The sequence below is a fragment of the Petromyzon marinus genome, unplaced genomic scaffold (assembly GCF_048934315.1).
Source record: "Petromyzon marinus isolate PM22_M1 ecotype Great Lakes invasive population unplaced genomic scaffold, UKy_Petmar_22M1.pri1.0 PM_G_Scaffold_25, whole genome shotgun sequence".
In the NCBI taxonomy this organism is placed as follows: Eukaryota; Metazoa; Chordata; class Hyperoartia; order Petromyzontiformes; family Petromyzontidae; genus Petromyzon; species Petromyzon marinus.
Genome location: NW_027422817.1, coordinates 707,789 through 720,986, shown reverse-complemented (window position 1 = coordinate 720,986; position 13,198 = coordinate 707,789). Strand labels below are relative to the sequence as shown.

Here is a 13,198-nt window from a genome sequence, read left to right as displayed (position 1 = left end):
AACTCTCTCGCCTGGTATAGGGGAGGTCGTGGGTCAATACAGACCCTGAGGATGTCTGCTGATGTACATTTGGAGTTATTTCTCTCTCTCATCATCATCATCACCACTACGGTGGCTAGGAGGTTAACTCTCTCGCCTGGTATACGGGAGGTCGTGGGTCAATACAGACCATGAGGATGTTTGCTGCTGTACGTTTGGAGTTATTTCTCTCTCTCTCTCTCATCACTCATCACCACCACCACGGTGGCTAGGAGATTAACTCTCTCGCTTGGTATACGGGAGGTCGTGGGTCAATACAGACCCTGAGGATGTCTGCTGCTGTACATTTTGAGTTATTTCTCTCTCTCATCATCATCATCACCACTACGGTGGCTAGGAGATTACCTCTCTCGCCTGGTACACGGGGGGTCGTGGGTTCAATACAGACCCTGAGGATGTCTGCTGCTGTACATTTGGAGTTATTTCTCTCTCATCACCATCATCACCACCACCACGGTGGCTAGGAGATTATCTCTCTCGCCTGGTATACGGGAGGTCGTGGGTCAATACAGACCATGAGAATGTCTGCTGCTGTACATTTGGAGTTATTTCTCTCTCTCATCATCATCATCACCACGGTGACTTGGAGATTAACTATCTTGTCTGGTATTACGGGAGGTCGTGGGTTCCATCTCGACCTTGACGATATCTGCTGCTGTACATATGGAGTTTTCGTGGTAGTGTATAGTGTATTTTTACGCGTGCATGGTGTGGTGTACACATAAAACAGCGTATCGTGTAGTGTATAGTGTACACTACGCGATACACTACACCAGTGGCGTCGCTAGGATTGGTGTCACCCAGTGCGGTGACCCATGTTGTCACCCCTCATGGACCTCTGCCCGCACCAGACCATGCAGACTCCTGAGATTTTTGTACCGTTACTCGTACATCGTAATTCCCGTATATCACTGAATGCAATGGCAATATTAGTGACGTAAACAACGAGCAACATTAAAATTACACCTTTAAATGACAATATCGCTTTTAATTACTACTTCATTCTCAAAAACGTTATCGATATAGGTTCACAAAAACTAAATGGCGCAATATTGTAGCTAAAACACCAGAAAATCTGACAAAATTCAGCGACTATAGAAACACCAGCAGTGACCGAAACCGGCAGCGCGTGCAGACGAAACCACGTGACTTCGAAGCGTCACTGTGATTGGGTAGTAACGACAGCTCTGACCGGGGCGCATTAAGTTAAAAAGTAAATTAGCATAGAGTTTTAGCCTTTGTAGGTGTATTGTACACGTGTAGAGGTGCTAACTACTCACTGTTCGGTAACCTGCATGGCCACTAGGTATCAAAGGGGCAGTGCAGCGTTACCTCGGTGTACATAACGGTTAGGGTCAGACGAGGTGAAGTGGGTCGTAGCCACGGTTTGGTAAGAACCAATCAGACAGTTCCACGTGTGAATGTGGGATTGGTTACACCTGGCCACAAACGGGTATAAGGGTGAGTTCTCTCCCTACACGAAGACCGAAGCCCGGGCTGAAGATAGCCAGGACCCTGGACCCGGCTTCCCGGCCCTTCTGAGGGCTAAGGCTCGGCGTATCCAGTGGTCAAGACCCGCCAGGCCAGCGGTGGGTCAGATAGCCTCCCTAGGTCCAAGCCGGAGGACTGTAGGATAGCGGTAGACGTGTAAGTCCCGCCAAGACAGGATGCTGTACCTCCTTAGGTTAGCAAGAGACTTGTGTGTAGGTCCCGCTAAGTCCGGACGCTGTACCTTCTTAGGGTATCGGTTGAGGGGACCGTATACCCCTCTGTGTGTGTTAAGGACTGTGTAAGAGAAGACAATAAACAGAGTGTGCCTCGTAAGAAGTTTACTCGTCATTATACAACACAACACACGTGTGGCGATGTCAATGGGCTGTGTACACTTACCTGCAGGGGCAGGCAGGGTCCAGCAGGGGCAGTCGCTATATCCCCAGCCCCAAAGCAGGAGGGGGCTATGGGGTGTCCTGGGATCCCCCAGAGCCCCCTCTGGAACTCTCTGGAAGGTGGGCGGAGTCAGGGGCTGACGCACCGGTGCTGGGTATAAAAGCCGGACTACGGGAAGGGTCCGGGGCCAGTCCAAGACAGAAGCCAGAAGACCGGCTGGCTAGTGCCCTGGGACCCCCTAGCCCCGCTGCCCTTGTAAGGACCGGGACTCTGTGTGGCTCAGTTGTGAGACCCTGGGATACCCCCGGCCCGATGTCTTTGTGAGGGCCGGGTCCGAGTGGGCCAGTGGTCGGAACCCGCACCTTGGCTGGGTCGGGTCGGTGCAGCCTCCTCTAGGGCACCCGTAGCCGGAGGACCCAGAGTTGTAGCCCCGTGACAGGGCAACGCTTGCCCGGAGGCAGTAACTCCCCAGGCAGTGGTTGGAAGGGCCCATCGCCCTGTGTGAGACTGGGACTGTACTGCCGGGTGTTTATGTTGCATAAAAGTGTCGCCTCCAAGATTTGTCTCTGACTTCCATAAAACCCGCTGCGCGTGTAAGCTGGACTTAGCTATACAACTGCAGGAATATATTTATTTATTAAAATAATAAATTTATACTGAAACACTGCACAGAAATTGTACAGTCATTTTGGTGTCACCTCCTCTGATGGTGTCACCCTGTGCGGTCCGCACCCCCCGCACCCCCCTAGTGACGCCACTGCACTACACTCCTATGCACTACCCTATACACTAACCCATACACAACCCCTGTTGTGGGTGTGTGATCTTGCTGATCCTAAACGGGCTACGATTTGCTAATGCGTCATAGTCATTGGGAGCGTAATGGGGCGGAAGCTTTACAAACGACAAACATTTGAGAGTGATGCCAGTCTTTATTAACACCGGAGGAATCTGAAGAGCTGTAAAGCTCTTGGTGTGTCACAGATGTCCAGTAGGGGGCACGGTGTCAGAACGTTACAACAAAAACAACACAAGACACAAACACGATAGGACTTTAACAGTATAGGAAAGGTTGATGGTCACTCATCCAGCTGTGGATTGACCAGTGAGGCCTAGTGGAGTCTGTTCAGTCAGGCCTAGTAAAGACCCAAACACCTCTATTATGGCTAGTAAAGCCTGTTTAGTAAGGCCTAGTGAAGCCTGTCCAGTCAGGCGTAGTAAAGCCTGTCCAGTCAGGCCTAGTGAAGCCTGTCCAGTCAGGCCAAGTGAAGCCTGTCCAGTCAGGCCTAGTGAAAAAGCCTGTCCAGTCAGGCCAAGTGAAGCCTGTCCAGTCAGACCTAGTGAAAAAGCCTGTCCAGTCAGGCCTAGTGAAGCCTGTCCAGTCAGGCCTAGTATAAAAGCCTGCCCAGTCAGGCCTAGTGAAGCCTGTCCAGTCAGGCCTAGTGAAAAGCCTGTCCAGTCAGGCCTAGTGAAGCCTGTCCAGTTAGGCCTAGTGAAAAGCCTGTCCAGTCAGGCCTAGTGAAGCCTGTCCAACCAGGCCTAGCAAAGCCTGTCCAGTCAGACCTAGTGAAGCCTGTCCAGTCAGGCCTAGTGAAGCCTGTCCAATCAGGCCAAGTGAAGCCTGTCCAGTCAGGCCTAGTGAAAAAGCCTGTCCAGTCAGGCCTAGTGAAGTCTGTCCAGTCAGGCCTAGTGAAGCCTGTCCAGTCAGGCCTAGTGAAAAGCCTGTCCAGTCAGGCCTAGCAAAGCCTGTCCAGTCAGGCCTAGTGAAAACAGCCTGTCCAGTCAGGCTTAGTAAAGCCTGTCCAGTCAGGCCTAGTGAAGCCTGTCCAGTCAGGCCTAGTGAAAAGCCTGTCCAGTCAGGCCTAGTGAAGCCTGTCCAGCCAGGCCTAGCAAAGCTGATGGTCATTCGTCCAACTCATGGGGTACCCCCCCCACCCCTACCCACCGCGCCCGCCCCGGCCTAGAGGCTCGACTCCTCGATGGGGGCGACAAGGAGGAGGAGTGAAGGGGGTGTCGGGGTGGAGAGACGGACAACGACGCCGGGGTCGGAGCAGAAGGGCCTGGCGGTGCCGGTGGTGGGTGGAGGGGCGGTGGCGGTGGTGGTGGTGGGTGGAGGGGCGGTGACGGTGGCGGTGGTGGTGGGTGGAGGGGTGGTGACGATAGTGGTGGTGGTGGCGGTGGGTGGAGGGGCGGTGACGGTGGCGGTGGTGGGTGGAGGGGCAGTGGTGGTGGTGGTGGGTGGAGGGGCGGTGACAATAGTGGTGGTGGTGGCGGTGGGTGGAGGGGCGGTGACGGTGGTGACGGTGGCGGTGGGTGGAGGGGCAGTGACGATAGTGGTGGTGGGTGGAGGGGCGGTGACGGTGGTGGTGGTGGTGGTGGGTGGAGGGGCAGTGACGATAGTGGTGGTGGTGGTGGGTGGAGGGGCGGTGATGATAGTGGTGGTGGTGGTGGGTGGAGGGGCGGCTGTGGTGCCACCGCTGCCACCAGGCAGCCCCGGGTCAGTCCGCAGCTGCGCCAGACGCTCCTCCACGCAGTGCGCCGAGAGGCGAGCCTCCGCGTCCTTGTCCCAGCACTCCTCCATGGTGACACACAGCTGGGACAGTCCCTGGGAGTCACGCACCAACATCGTCACCACCACCGCTACCACCACCATCCCCACCAAGCCACCACCACCACCAAGCCACCACCACCACCAAGCCACCACCACCACCAAGCCACCACCACCAAGCCACCACCACTGCCACCACCACCACCACTGCCACCACCACCACCAAGCCACCACCACCAAGCCACCACCACTGCCACCACCACCGCTACCACCACCACGCCACCACCGCCGATAGCGAAAGATCAAAATCAATCACCGATTGACAGACCGGGAGAGACGATGGTAAATGTGACATCAGTCGTGGTCAATCCACTGCTGGATGAGTGACCATCATCAGAGGTTAAAACGCAACTCCAAATACAGCAGCAGACATCGTCAGGGTCTGGATCGAACCCACGGCCTCCTGTAGACCAGGTGAGGTAGTCAACATCTCATAGCCACCGCTGCACCCTAGGAACATTGACCAGGAGGTGCGACAGAGGAGGCTAAGAGAGAAGGGAGACGACATAGAGGGAGGGAGGAGGGGAGGGAAAGAGTGAGTGAGCGAGTGACTCAGTGAGTGAGTGGGTGAGCGAGCGAGTGACTGAGTGAGTGAGGAAGTGAGTGAGCGAGTGAGTGACTGAGTGACTGAGTGAGTGAGCGAGTGAGTAAGCAAGTGAGTGACTGAGTGAGCGAGTGAGTGACTAGTGAGTGAGTGACTGAGTGAGTGAACGAGTGAGTAGGAGGGTGAGTGAGTGAGTGACTGAGTGAGTGAGTGGGTGAGTGAGTGACTGAGTGAGTGAGTGAGTAAGCAAGTGAGTGACTCAGTGAGTGAGTGGGTGAGCGAGCGAGTGACTGAGTGAGTGAGGAAGTGAGTGAGCGAGTGAGTGACTGAGTGACTGAGTGAGTGAGCGAGTGAGTAAGCAAGTGAGTGACTGAGTGAGCGAGTGAGTGACTAGTGAGTGAGTGACTGAGTGAGTGAACGAGTGAGTAGGAGGGTGAGTGAGTGAGTGAGTGACTGAGTGAGTGAGTGGGTGAGTGAGTGACTGAGTGAGTGAGTGAGTAAGCAAGTGAGTGACTGAGTGAGTGAGTGGGTGAGTGAGGGAGTGACTGGGTGAGGGAGTGAATGAGTGAGCCAGTCAGTGAGTGAGTGACTGAGTAAGAGAGTGAGTGAGGGAGTGAATGACAGAGTAAGTGAGTATTGTGAGCGAGTTAGTGAGCGATTTAGTGAGTGAGTGAGTGAGCGAGTTAGTGAGTGAGTGAGCGAGTTAGTGAGTGAGTGAGCCAGTCAGTGAATGAGTGAGTGAGGGAGTGTGTGAGTGAGCCAGTGAGTGAGTAGGAGAGAGAGTGAGGGAGTGAATGAGAGAGTGAGTGAGTGACTGAGTGAGTGGGTGAGTGAGTGACTGAGTGAGCGAGTTAGTGAGTGAGGGAGTGTGTGAGTGAGCCAGTGAGTGAGTGACTGAGTGAGTGGGTGAGTGAGTGAGTGACTGAGTGAGTGAGCGAGTGAGTGAGCGAGTGAGTGAATGACTGAGTGGGTGAGTGAGTGAGGGAGTGACTGAGTAACTGAGTGAGTGAGTGAGCGAGTAGGTGAGTAAGCAGGTGAGTGAGTGAGCTAGTGAGTGAGTGAGAGACTGAGTGAGTGAGAGAGTGACTGAGTGAGTGACTGAGTGAGTGAGCTAGTGAGTGAGTGAGTGACTGAGTGATTGAGTGACTGAGTGACTGAGTGAGTGACTGACTGAGTGACTGAGTGAGTGACTGAGTGATTGAGTGACTGAGTGACTGAGTGAGTGAGTGACTGAGTGACTGAGTGAGTGACTGAGTGAGTGAGCTAGTGAGTGAGTGAGTGAGAGACTGAGTGAGTGACTGAGTGAGATGTCGACCGGGTGCTTGAGCCAGGGCTCCTGGATCGCTGGGCGGCCATTGCCGTGCACCACGATGTGCTGGAGCTCATCCAGCGTGGGGCACTCACCCACCTCGTCCTCAAAGGGAGCGCGGTGCTCACCCAGCACGCCTGGCACAACAACAACAACAACCGCCATTCGCCACTAAGTGGCGGTGACGTCACCACGACGCTTGTGCCAGGCTATGTGCACCCTGAGGCCACGTGAAGTGTCGAACGCCCGCTGGCAGGAGGTCACGGGGCAGACCCAGGTGCCACGGGTCGACTGACTGAGATGACTGGCTGATGCACCACCTGTGCCCCCTACTGTGCCAACCTGCTGTGCTTTAGCCACCCGGCGCTCCGCTCGCTGTTGTGAGCGTCGCTCCTCCGCCCTCCGTTGTTGTTGGAGGGCGACTGCCTCCAACTGCCCAGTAGCATCCTTCACGAGCCTCCTCCACAGAGGCCGATCTTGACACCGCTGGTACCAGTCATCGGCAAGTCCACTCAGCTCCACGTCCTCCTGTACCACATCACTCCATCTCTTCTCTAGCCCGTGCCGCGCCCGCTTAGCCCCCTCAATCCGGCCAAACAAAAGCTGTTTCGGCATGCGGTGGCTGGGCATGCGGGCTACATGACCCAGCCATCGCAGCCTTGCCTGCCGGAGGAGCTCACCGATGGGACCCTGCCCAGATCTTTCAAGGATTTGTGAGCTCCTCACACAATCCAGTCTGGTTAAACCCAGGATGGATCGTAGGCAGGTCAGCCTAAATGTTTCTAACCGGCGAAGATGTTCCATTAGGGGGGTCCACGTTTCGCAAGCGTAGAGAAGGGAGGGAATGACCGTGGCCGAGAAGACCTGAAGCTTAGTGCGGAGCGACAGACCAGGTAGCTTCCACACAGCGTTACGCAACCGATGAAAAGATATTGCCGCTCGACTGATTCGGAGTGAGACCTCTGCTGTTAAACTGGAGCCAGTCATAAGCACACTGCCCAGGTATGGGAAACTCTCCACTCTCTCCACAACTGCCCCATCACCGATTGGGAGTTGTGGGGGTGGAGTGTCCGATGGTACAAAATACCCAGGCAGGTGCTTAGTTTTTGTGGGGCTGATGGTAAGGCCCCACCTCTTAGTGGCACGCTCCAGTCTCAGCAGCAGCGTCTGCAACTCCTCCTCTGACTGAGCAGCTATTACCAAGTCATCAGCATACATAACGTGGTTGAGCAATAGGGAGCCATCCCTTGACCGCACCCGGGCATCGATTAGCCTCCCATTATATCTGTACCATATGGAGATTCCCCCGGTACAGCTATTGAAGGCTTCACGAACTACGTGGTCAAAATAGATGTTAAATAATGTGGGAGCCAGAGGACATCCCTGTCGCACCCCAAGGTGTACAGGGAATGGCTCTGACTCCCGGCCACGTAGTTTTACCCGGGCCCGCTCACCATCATGAAGGTCCTTAATGATCGTGAGCAGAGGGTCAGGTACTCCAAAAGCACGAAGAACGACCCAGAGCCCAGGCCTACTGATGGTATCATAGGCCTTGACCAGGTCAATAAAGCAGAGATGTAGGTCTTGTTGGAATTCCCTACACCTCTGCTGTAGCAGACGGACAGAAAATATGGCATCTGTGCAGGACCGCCCTTTCCTGAAACCGCATTGGGGCTCCGCAAGCCTCTCCTCAGCGTGCCTGGCAAGGCGATGCTGAATAATCCTAGCCAGGACCTTTCCCGGCACACTGAGGAGTGAGATGCCCCTGTAGTTGTTACAGTCTGTGCGGTCCCCCTTCTTAAAAAGGGGGACCACCAGGGCATCCTTCCAATCCTGCGGAACCCGTCCAGTGGTCCAGACTGTTGTTATGATGTCATATAGGGCAGTCTGTGCACAAACGCCACCCTCCCTCAGCATTTCGCTTGGGAGATCATCTCTGCCCGCTGCCTTTCCTGGTCTCAGACTCCGGATCGCCTTCAATACTTCCTCAGCAGATGGCACCTCAGCCAGCCACTCACAGGGGGTGACTTCATCCAATATTTGAGGCACCGCAGCCTCAGCAGGGTCATCCTCACTTTGTGCCACGATGTTTTCCTGGCTGTGGGATTTTCCCTCCCCCAGGACCTCACAGAAATGCTCAGCAAATCTGCGAACCTGTTCCTGGGGGTCGGAAATTGGATCACCGTTTTTTCCCCTAATGATGGTAATAGGTGTGGCGCTGCAGGTTACTTTTTTGATGGAGTTAAATAGCGATTTGTGATCACGGGCCACTGAGGCAGACTCCATCTCCTCAGCAACCCGCGACCACCACCCATCCTTGCAGCGCCTCACGGCTCTCCGAACCTCCGAGCGAAGGCTGCGGTAAGCCTCCTCATTCTCTGACGTGGGATTCTGTAGCCGATGACAGTGGGCCTGTCGCTTTTTCTCAACCATCCTGAACAACTCCTCTGTCATCCAGGGTGTCTGGGGAGGTCTGGACCGCGTACCCAAAGCAGCCATTGCAGCTGCATGAGTCACAGTCCTAAACCTCGCCCATTTACCCTCGACATCAGGAGGAGTCGGGGACGATGCCAATCCCAGCCGCAAGCGATGATGAAATTCTCGCTTGCAACTTTCATCAGATAACTGAGACCAGGCCACTTTAGGTTGGAATGGGGTCCTGGGTGTACACCCACCACCGGAGTGGAAGAATGGCAGGCGCATCTTACAGATGACTAGTCGATGGTCAGAGGGCAGATCAGCTCCACGGTAGGTCCTGGTGTCAAGGACATGGGCTCGCATTCGCTGGTCCGTCACTATGTAGTCCAGCAGATGTTCTTGCTTGGACCCGGCATGCATCCATGATGTTGTGTGGATGCGCCGATGCCGGAACAGCGTGTTGGTAATTACAAGCCCATGGGCTGCACAAAAATCTAGCAGCCTCCTACCATTGTTATTGAGCTGATCTGGCCCATGCCCTCCAATCACTCCAGACCAGGTGCCAGTATCATGACCAACTCGGGCATTGAAGTCACCCAACATGATGACTCTATCCCGAGGGGCCACTTTAGCCAGCACCTGTGACAGGAGGTCATAGAAGGCATCTGACTCATCGGCTTTGCCTGCATCCCTCCACGGATGTTCATCTTCGGTGGGGGCATAAGTAACCACGACCACCATTCCTCGCCTCCGGTTGATGGGAAGGCGAGCCCAAAGTAGCCTGGGGCTTACAGCTTCCCACACCTCACCGCCACGCTCCCACGCCCCCTTCATTCTTTTGTTCAAAAGAAGACCCACACCCTGTTGTTTGGCAGTCTGCTGCCCCGAGTAGAGGACTGTCCACCCCTCATGGTGGCAGGAGCCAGAGCCGGTCCACCGGACCTCCTGAATGCCGCATAGATCCAGGCGGTACCGGTCCAGCTCCCGACAGAGGAGTGGCAGCCTCTCCTCTGCAGTGAGCGTTCGAACATTCCACGTGGCCACCCGTAGTGGCTTTTCGTTGTTTCTGGAGTAGCCCCGAGGGTAGGTATTCAATCTCCTGGCTCCGCCAATTGGGGTTTGGCCAGGAGACGTCATAGACGCCTGGCCCCCCCGGGGCCTCCGGCACAAGCTTAGTTGTTACATATTTCACTTTAATTCGTGGTTTTGTGGTAATTAATTGAAGGTGGAGGGGTTACCAGCCCCTCGCACCCGTCCAGCACAACACACACAGACACACACACAGACACACACACAAACACAACACACACAGACACACAACACAGACACAACACACAGACACACACACAGACACACACACACACAGACACACACAGACACACACACAGACAACAACAACCGCCATTCGCCACTAAGTGGCGGTGACGTCACCACGACGCTTGTGCCAGGCCATGTGCACCTTGAGGCCACGTGAAGTATCGAATGCCCGCCAGCAGGAGGTCACGGGGCAGACCCAGGTGCCACGGGTCGACTGACTGAGATGACTGAGATGACTGGCTGATGCACCACCTGTGCCCCCTACTGTGCCAACCTGCTGTGCTTTAGCCACCCGGCGCTCCGCTCGTTGTTGTGAGCGTCGCTCCTCCGCCCTCCGTTGTTGTTGGAGGGCGACTACCTCCAACTGCCCAGTAGTGTCCTTCACGAGCCTCCTCCACAGAGGCCGATCTTGACACCGCTGGTACCAGTCATCGGCAAGTCCACTCAGCTCCACGTACTCCTGTACCACATCACTCCATCTCTTCTGTAGCCCATGCCGCGCCCGTTTAGCCCCCTTGATCCGGCCGAACAAAAACTGTTTCGGCATGTGGTGGCTGGGCATGCGGGCTACATGGCCCAGCCAACGCAGCCTTGCCTGCCGTAGGAGCTCACCGATGGGACTTTGTCCAGATCTTTCGAGGATTTGTGAGCTCCTCACACAATCCAGCCTGGTTAAACCCAGGATGGATCGTAGGCAGGCCACCCTAAAAGTTTATAACCGGGGGGTCCACGTTTCGCAAGCGTAGAGAAGGGAGGGAATGACCGTGGCCGAGAAGACCTGGAGATGCGGAGTGAGAGACCAGGTAGCTCCATACAGCGTTATGCAACCGATGAAAAGATATTGCCGCTCGACTGATTCGGAGTGAGACCTCTGCTGTTAAACCGGAGCCGGTCATGAGCACACTGCCCAGGTTTGAGAAACTCTCCACTCTCTCCACAACTGCCCCGTCACCAATTGGGAGTTGTGGGGGTGGATTGACCGATGGTACAAAATACCCAGGCAGGTGCTTAGTTTTGGTGGGGCTGATGGTAAGGTCCTACCTCTTAGTGGCAAGCTCCAGGTTCAGCAGCAGCGCCTCCAACTCCTCCTCTGAGTGAGCAACTATCACCAGATCGTCGGCATACGTAACATTGTTGAGCAATAGGGAGCCATCCCTTGACCGCACCCGGGCATCGATCAGCCTCCCATTATATCTGTACCCGATGGAAATTCCACCGGTACAGCTATTGAAGGGCTCATGAACTACGTGGTCAAAATAGATGTTAAATTATGTGGGAGCCAGAGGACATCCCTGTCGCACCCCAAGGTGTACAGCGAATGGCTCCGACTCCCAGCCACGTAGTTTTACCCGGGCCCGCTCATCATCATGAAGGTCCTTAATGATTGTGAGCAGAGGGTCAGGTACTCCAAAAGCACGAAGAACAACCCAGAGCCCAGGCCTACTGATGGTATCATAGGCCTTGACCAGGTCAATAAAGCAGAGATGTAGGTCTTGTTGGAATTCCCTACACCTCTGCTGTAGCAGACAGACGTAAAATATGGCATCAGTGCAGGACCGCCCTTTCCTGAAACCGCATTGGGGCTCCGCAAGCCTCTCCTCAGCGTGCCTGGCAAGGCGATGTCGAATAATCCTTGCCAGGACCTTTCCCGGCACACTGAGGAGTGAGATGCCCCTGTAGTTGTTCCAGTCTGTGTGGTCCGCCTTCTTAAAGAGGGGGACCACCAGAGCATCCTTCCAATCCTGCGGAACCCATCCAGTGGTCCAGACTGTTGTTATGATGTCATGTAGGGCAGTTTGTGCACAAATGCCACCCTCCCTCAGCATTTCGCTTGGGAGATCATCTCTGCCCGGTTCCTTTCCTGGTCTCAGACTCTGGATCGCCTTCAGTACTTCCGCAACAGATGGCACCTCAGCCAGCCACTCACAGGGGGTGACTTCTTCCTCCAATATTTGAGGCACCGCAGCCTCGCCAGGGTCATCCCCACTTTGTCCCATGTTCTTTTCCTGGGTGAGGGATTTCCCCTCCCCTAGGACCTCACAGAAATGCTCAACAAATCTGCAAACCTGTTCCTGGGGGTCAGAGATTGGATCACCGTTCTTTCCCTTAATGATGGTATTACACACACACACAGACACACAGAAACACACACACACAAAGACACACGCACAGACACACGCACAGACACACACACAGACACACGCACACACCACACACACACAGACACACGCACACACCACACACACACAGACACACGCACAGACACACACACACAGACACACACAGAAACACACACACACAGACCCACACACAGACACACGCACAGACACACGCACAGACACATACACACACAGACACAGAAAAAGATACACACACACACACCACACACACAGACACACGCACAGACCCACACACAGACACACGCACAGACACACGCACAGACACACGCACAGACACACGCACAGACCGACACACAGACACACGCACAGACCCACACACAGACACACGCACAGACACACCCACACATAGATCCCCCCCACACACATCACGTGGTGTCGGCACCGTGGTATCGGGGTGGGCGGGGTCGGCCAGCACCACGCCCCGGCGGCCTTTGTCTCCCCCGGGGCCACGCTGCCTCCGCCACCGCCACTCACCGCCACCGGCCGTGCAGCGTGTGGCGATCTCCCACAGAACCAGCCCCAGGGCGTAGACGTCGATGCGAAGGAAGGCGTCGCGCCGCAAGCAGACGGCGCCCTCCAGCAGCTCGGGGGCCATGTAGCAGAGAGTGCCGACCTGCAGGGCGCGACGCTCGGGTTTCACGTTCGGCGCGACGCTCTCCGGTCTCTTGGCGGGTAACGAACGGCGGCGGCGTCCGACGCTCGGCGTCTCCGACGAGCAAGCGGCGACGGCGTTTACCCGCGGGATGTCGCCGAGCGGGCGGCCCGGCTGGAATTTGAGCGCCAGGCCGAAGTCGGCGATGACGGCCGACAGATCGCTCCTCAGCAGCACGTTGTTGCTCTTCAAGTCGCTGTGGGTAGAGATGGACGGGGGGGGGGGGGGGTGGGGGTATTGGGGT

At 55.6% G+C, this 13,198-nt stretch overlaps 1 protein-coding gene across 1 annotated transcript in view; it reads right to left on the bottom strand.

Moving 5' to 3' along the window:
- Positions 1–2,838: 2,838 nt before the first annotated feature.
- The window catches only part of LOC142913395 (activin receptor type-2B-like), a 30,536-nt gene continuing 20,176 nt past the window's right edge, over positions 2,839–13,198 (bottom strand). The window contains exons 8-11 of the mRNA XM_076060935.1: positions 13,039–13,150; positions 12,777–12,915; positions 6,394–6,524; positions 2,839–4,531 (exon numbers count right to left, since the gene is read on the bottom strand). Coding sequence (XP_075917050.1) covers positions 3,887–4,531; positions 6,394–6,524; positions 12,777–12,915; positions 13,039–13,150 — 1,027 coding nt within the window. The 3' untranslated portion in view covers positions 2,839–3,886. The remainder of the gene's footprint in view (positions 4,532–6,393; positions 6,525–12,776; positions 12,916–13,038; positions 13,151–13,198) is intronic.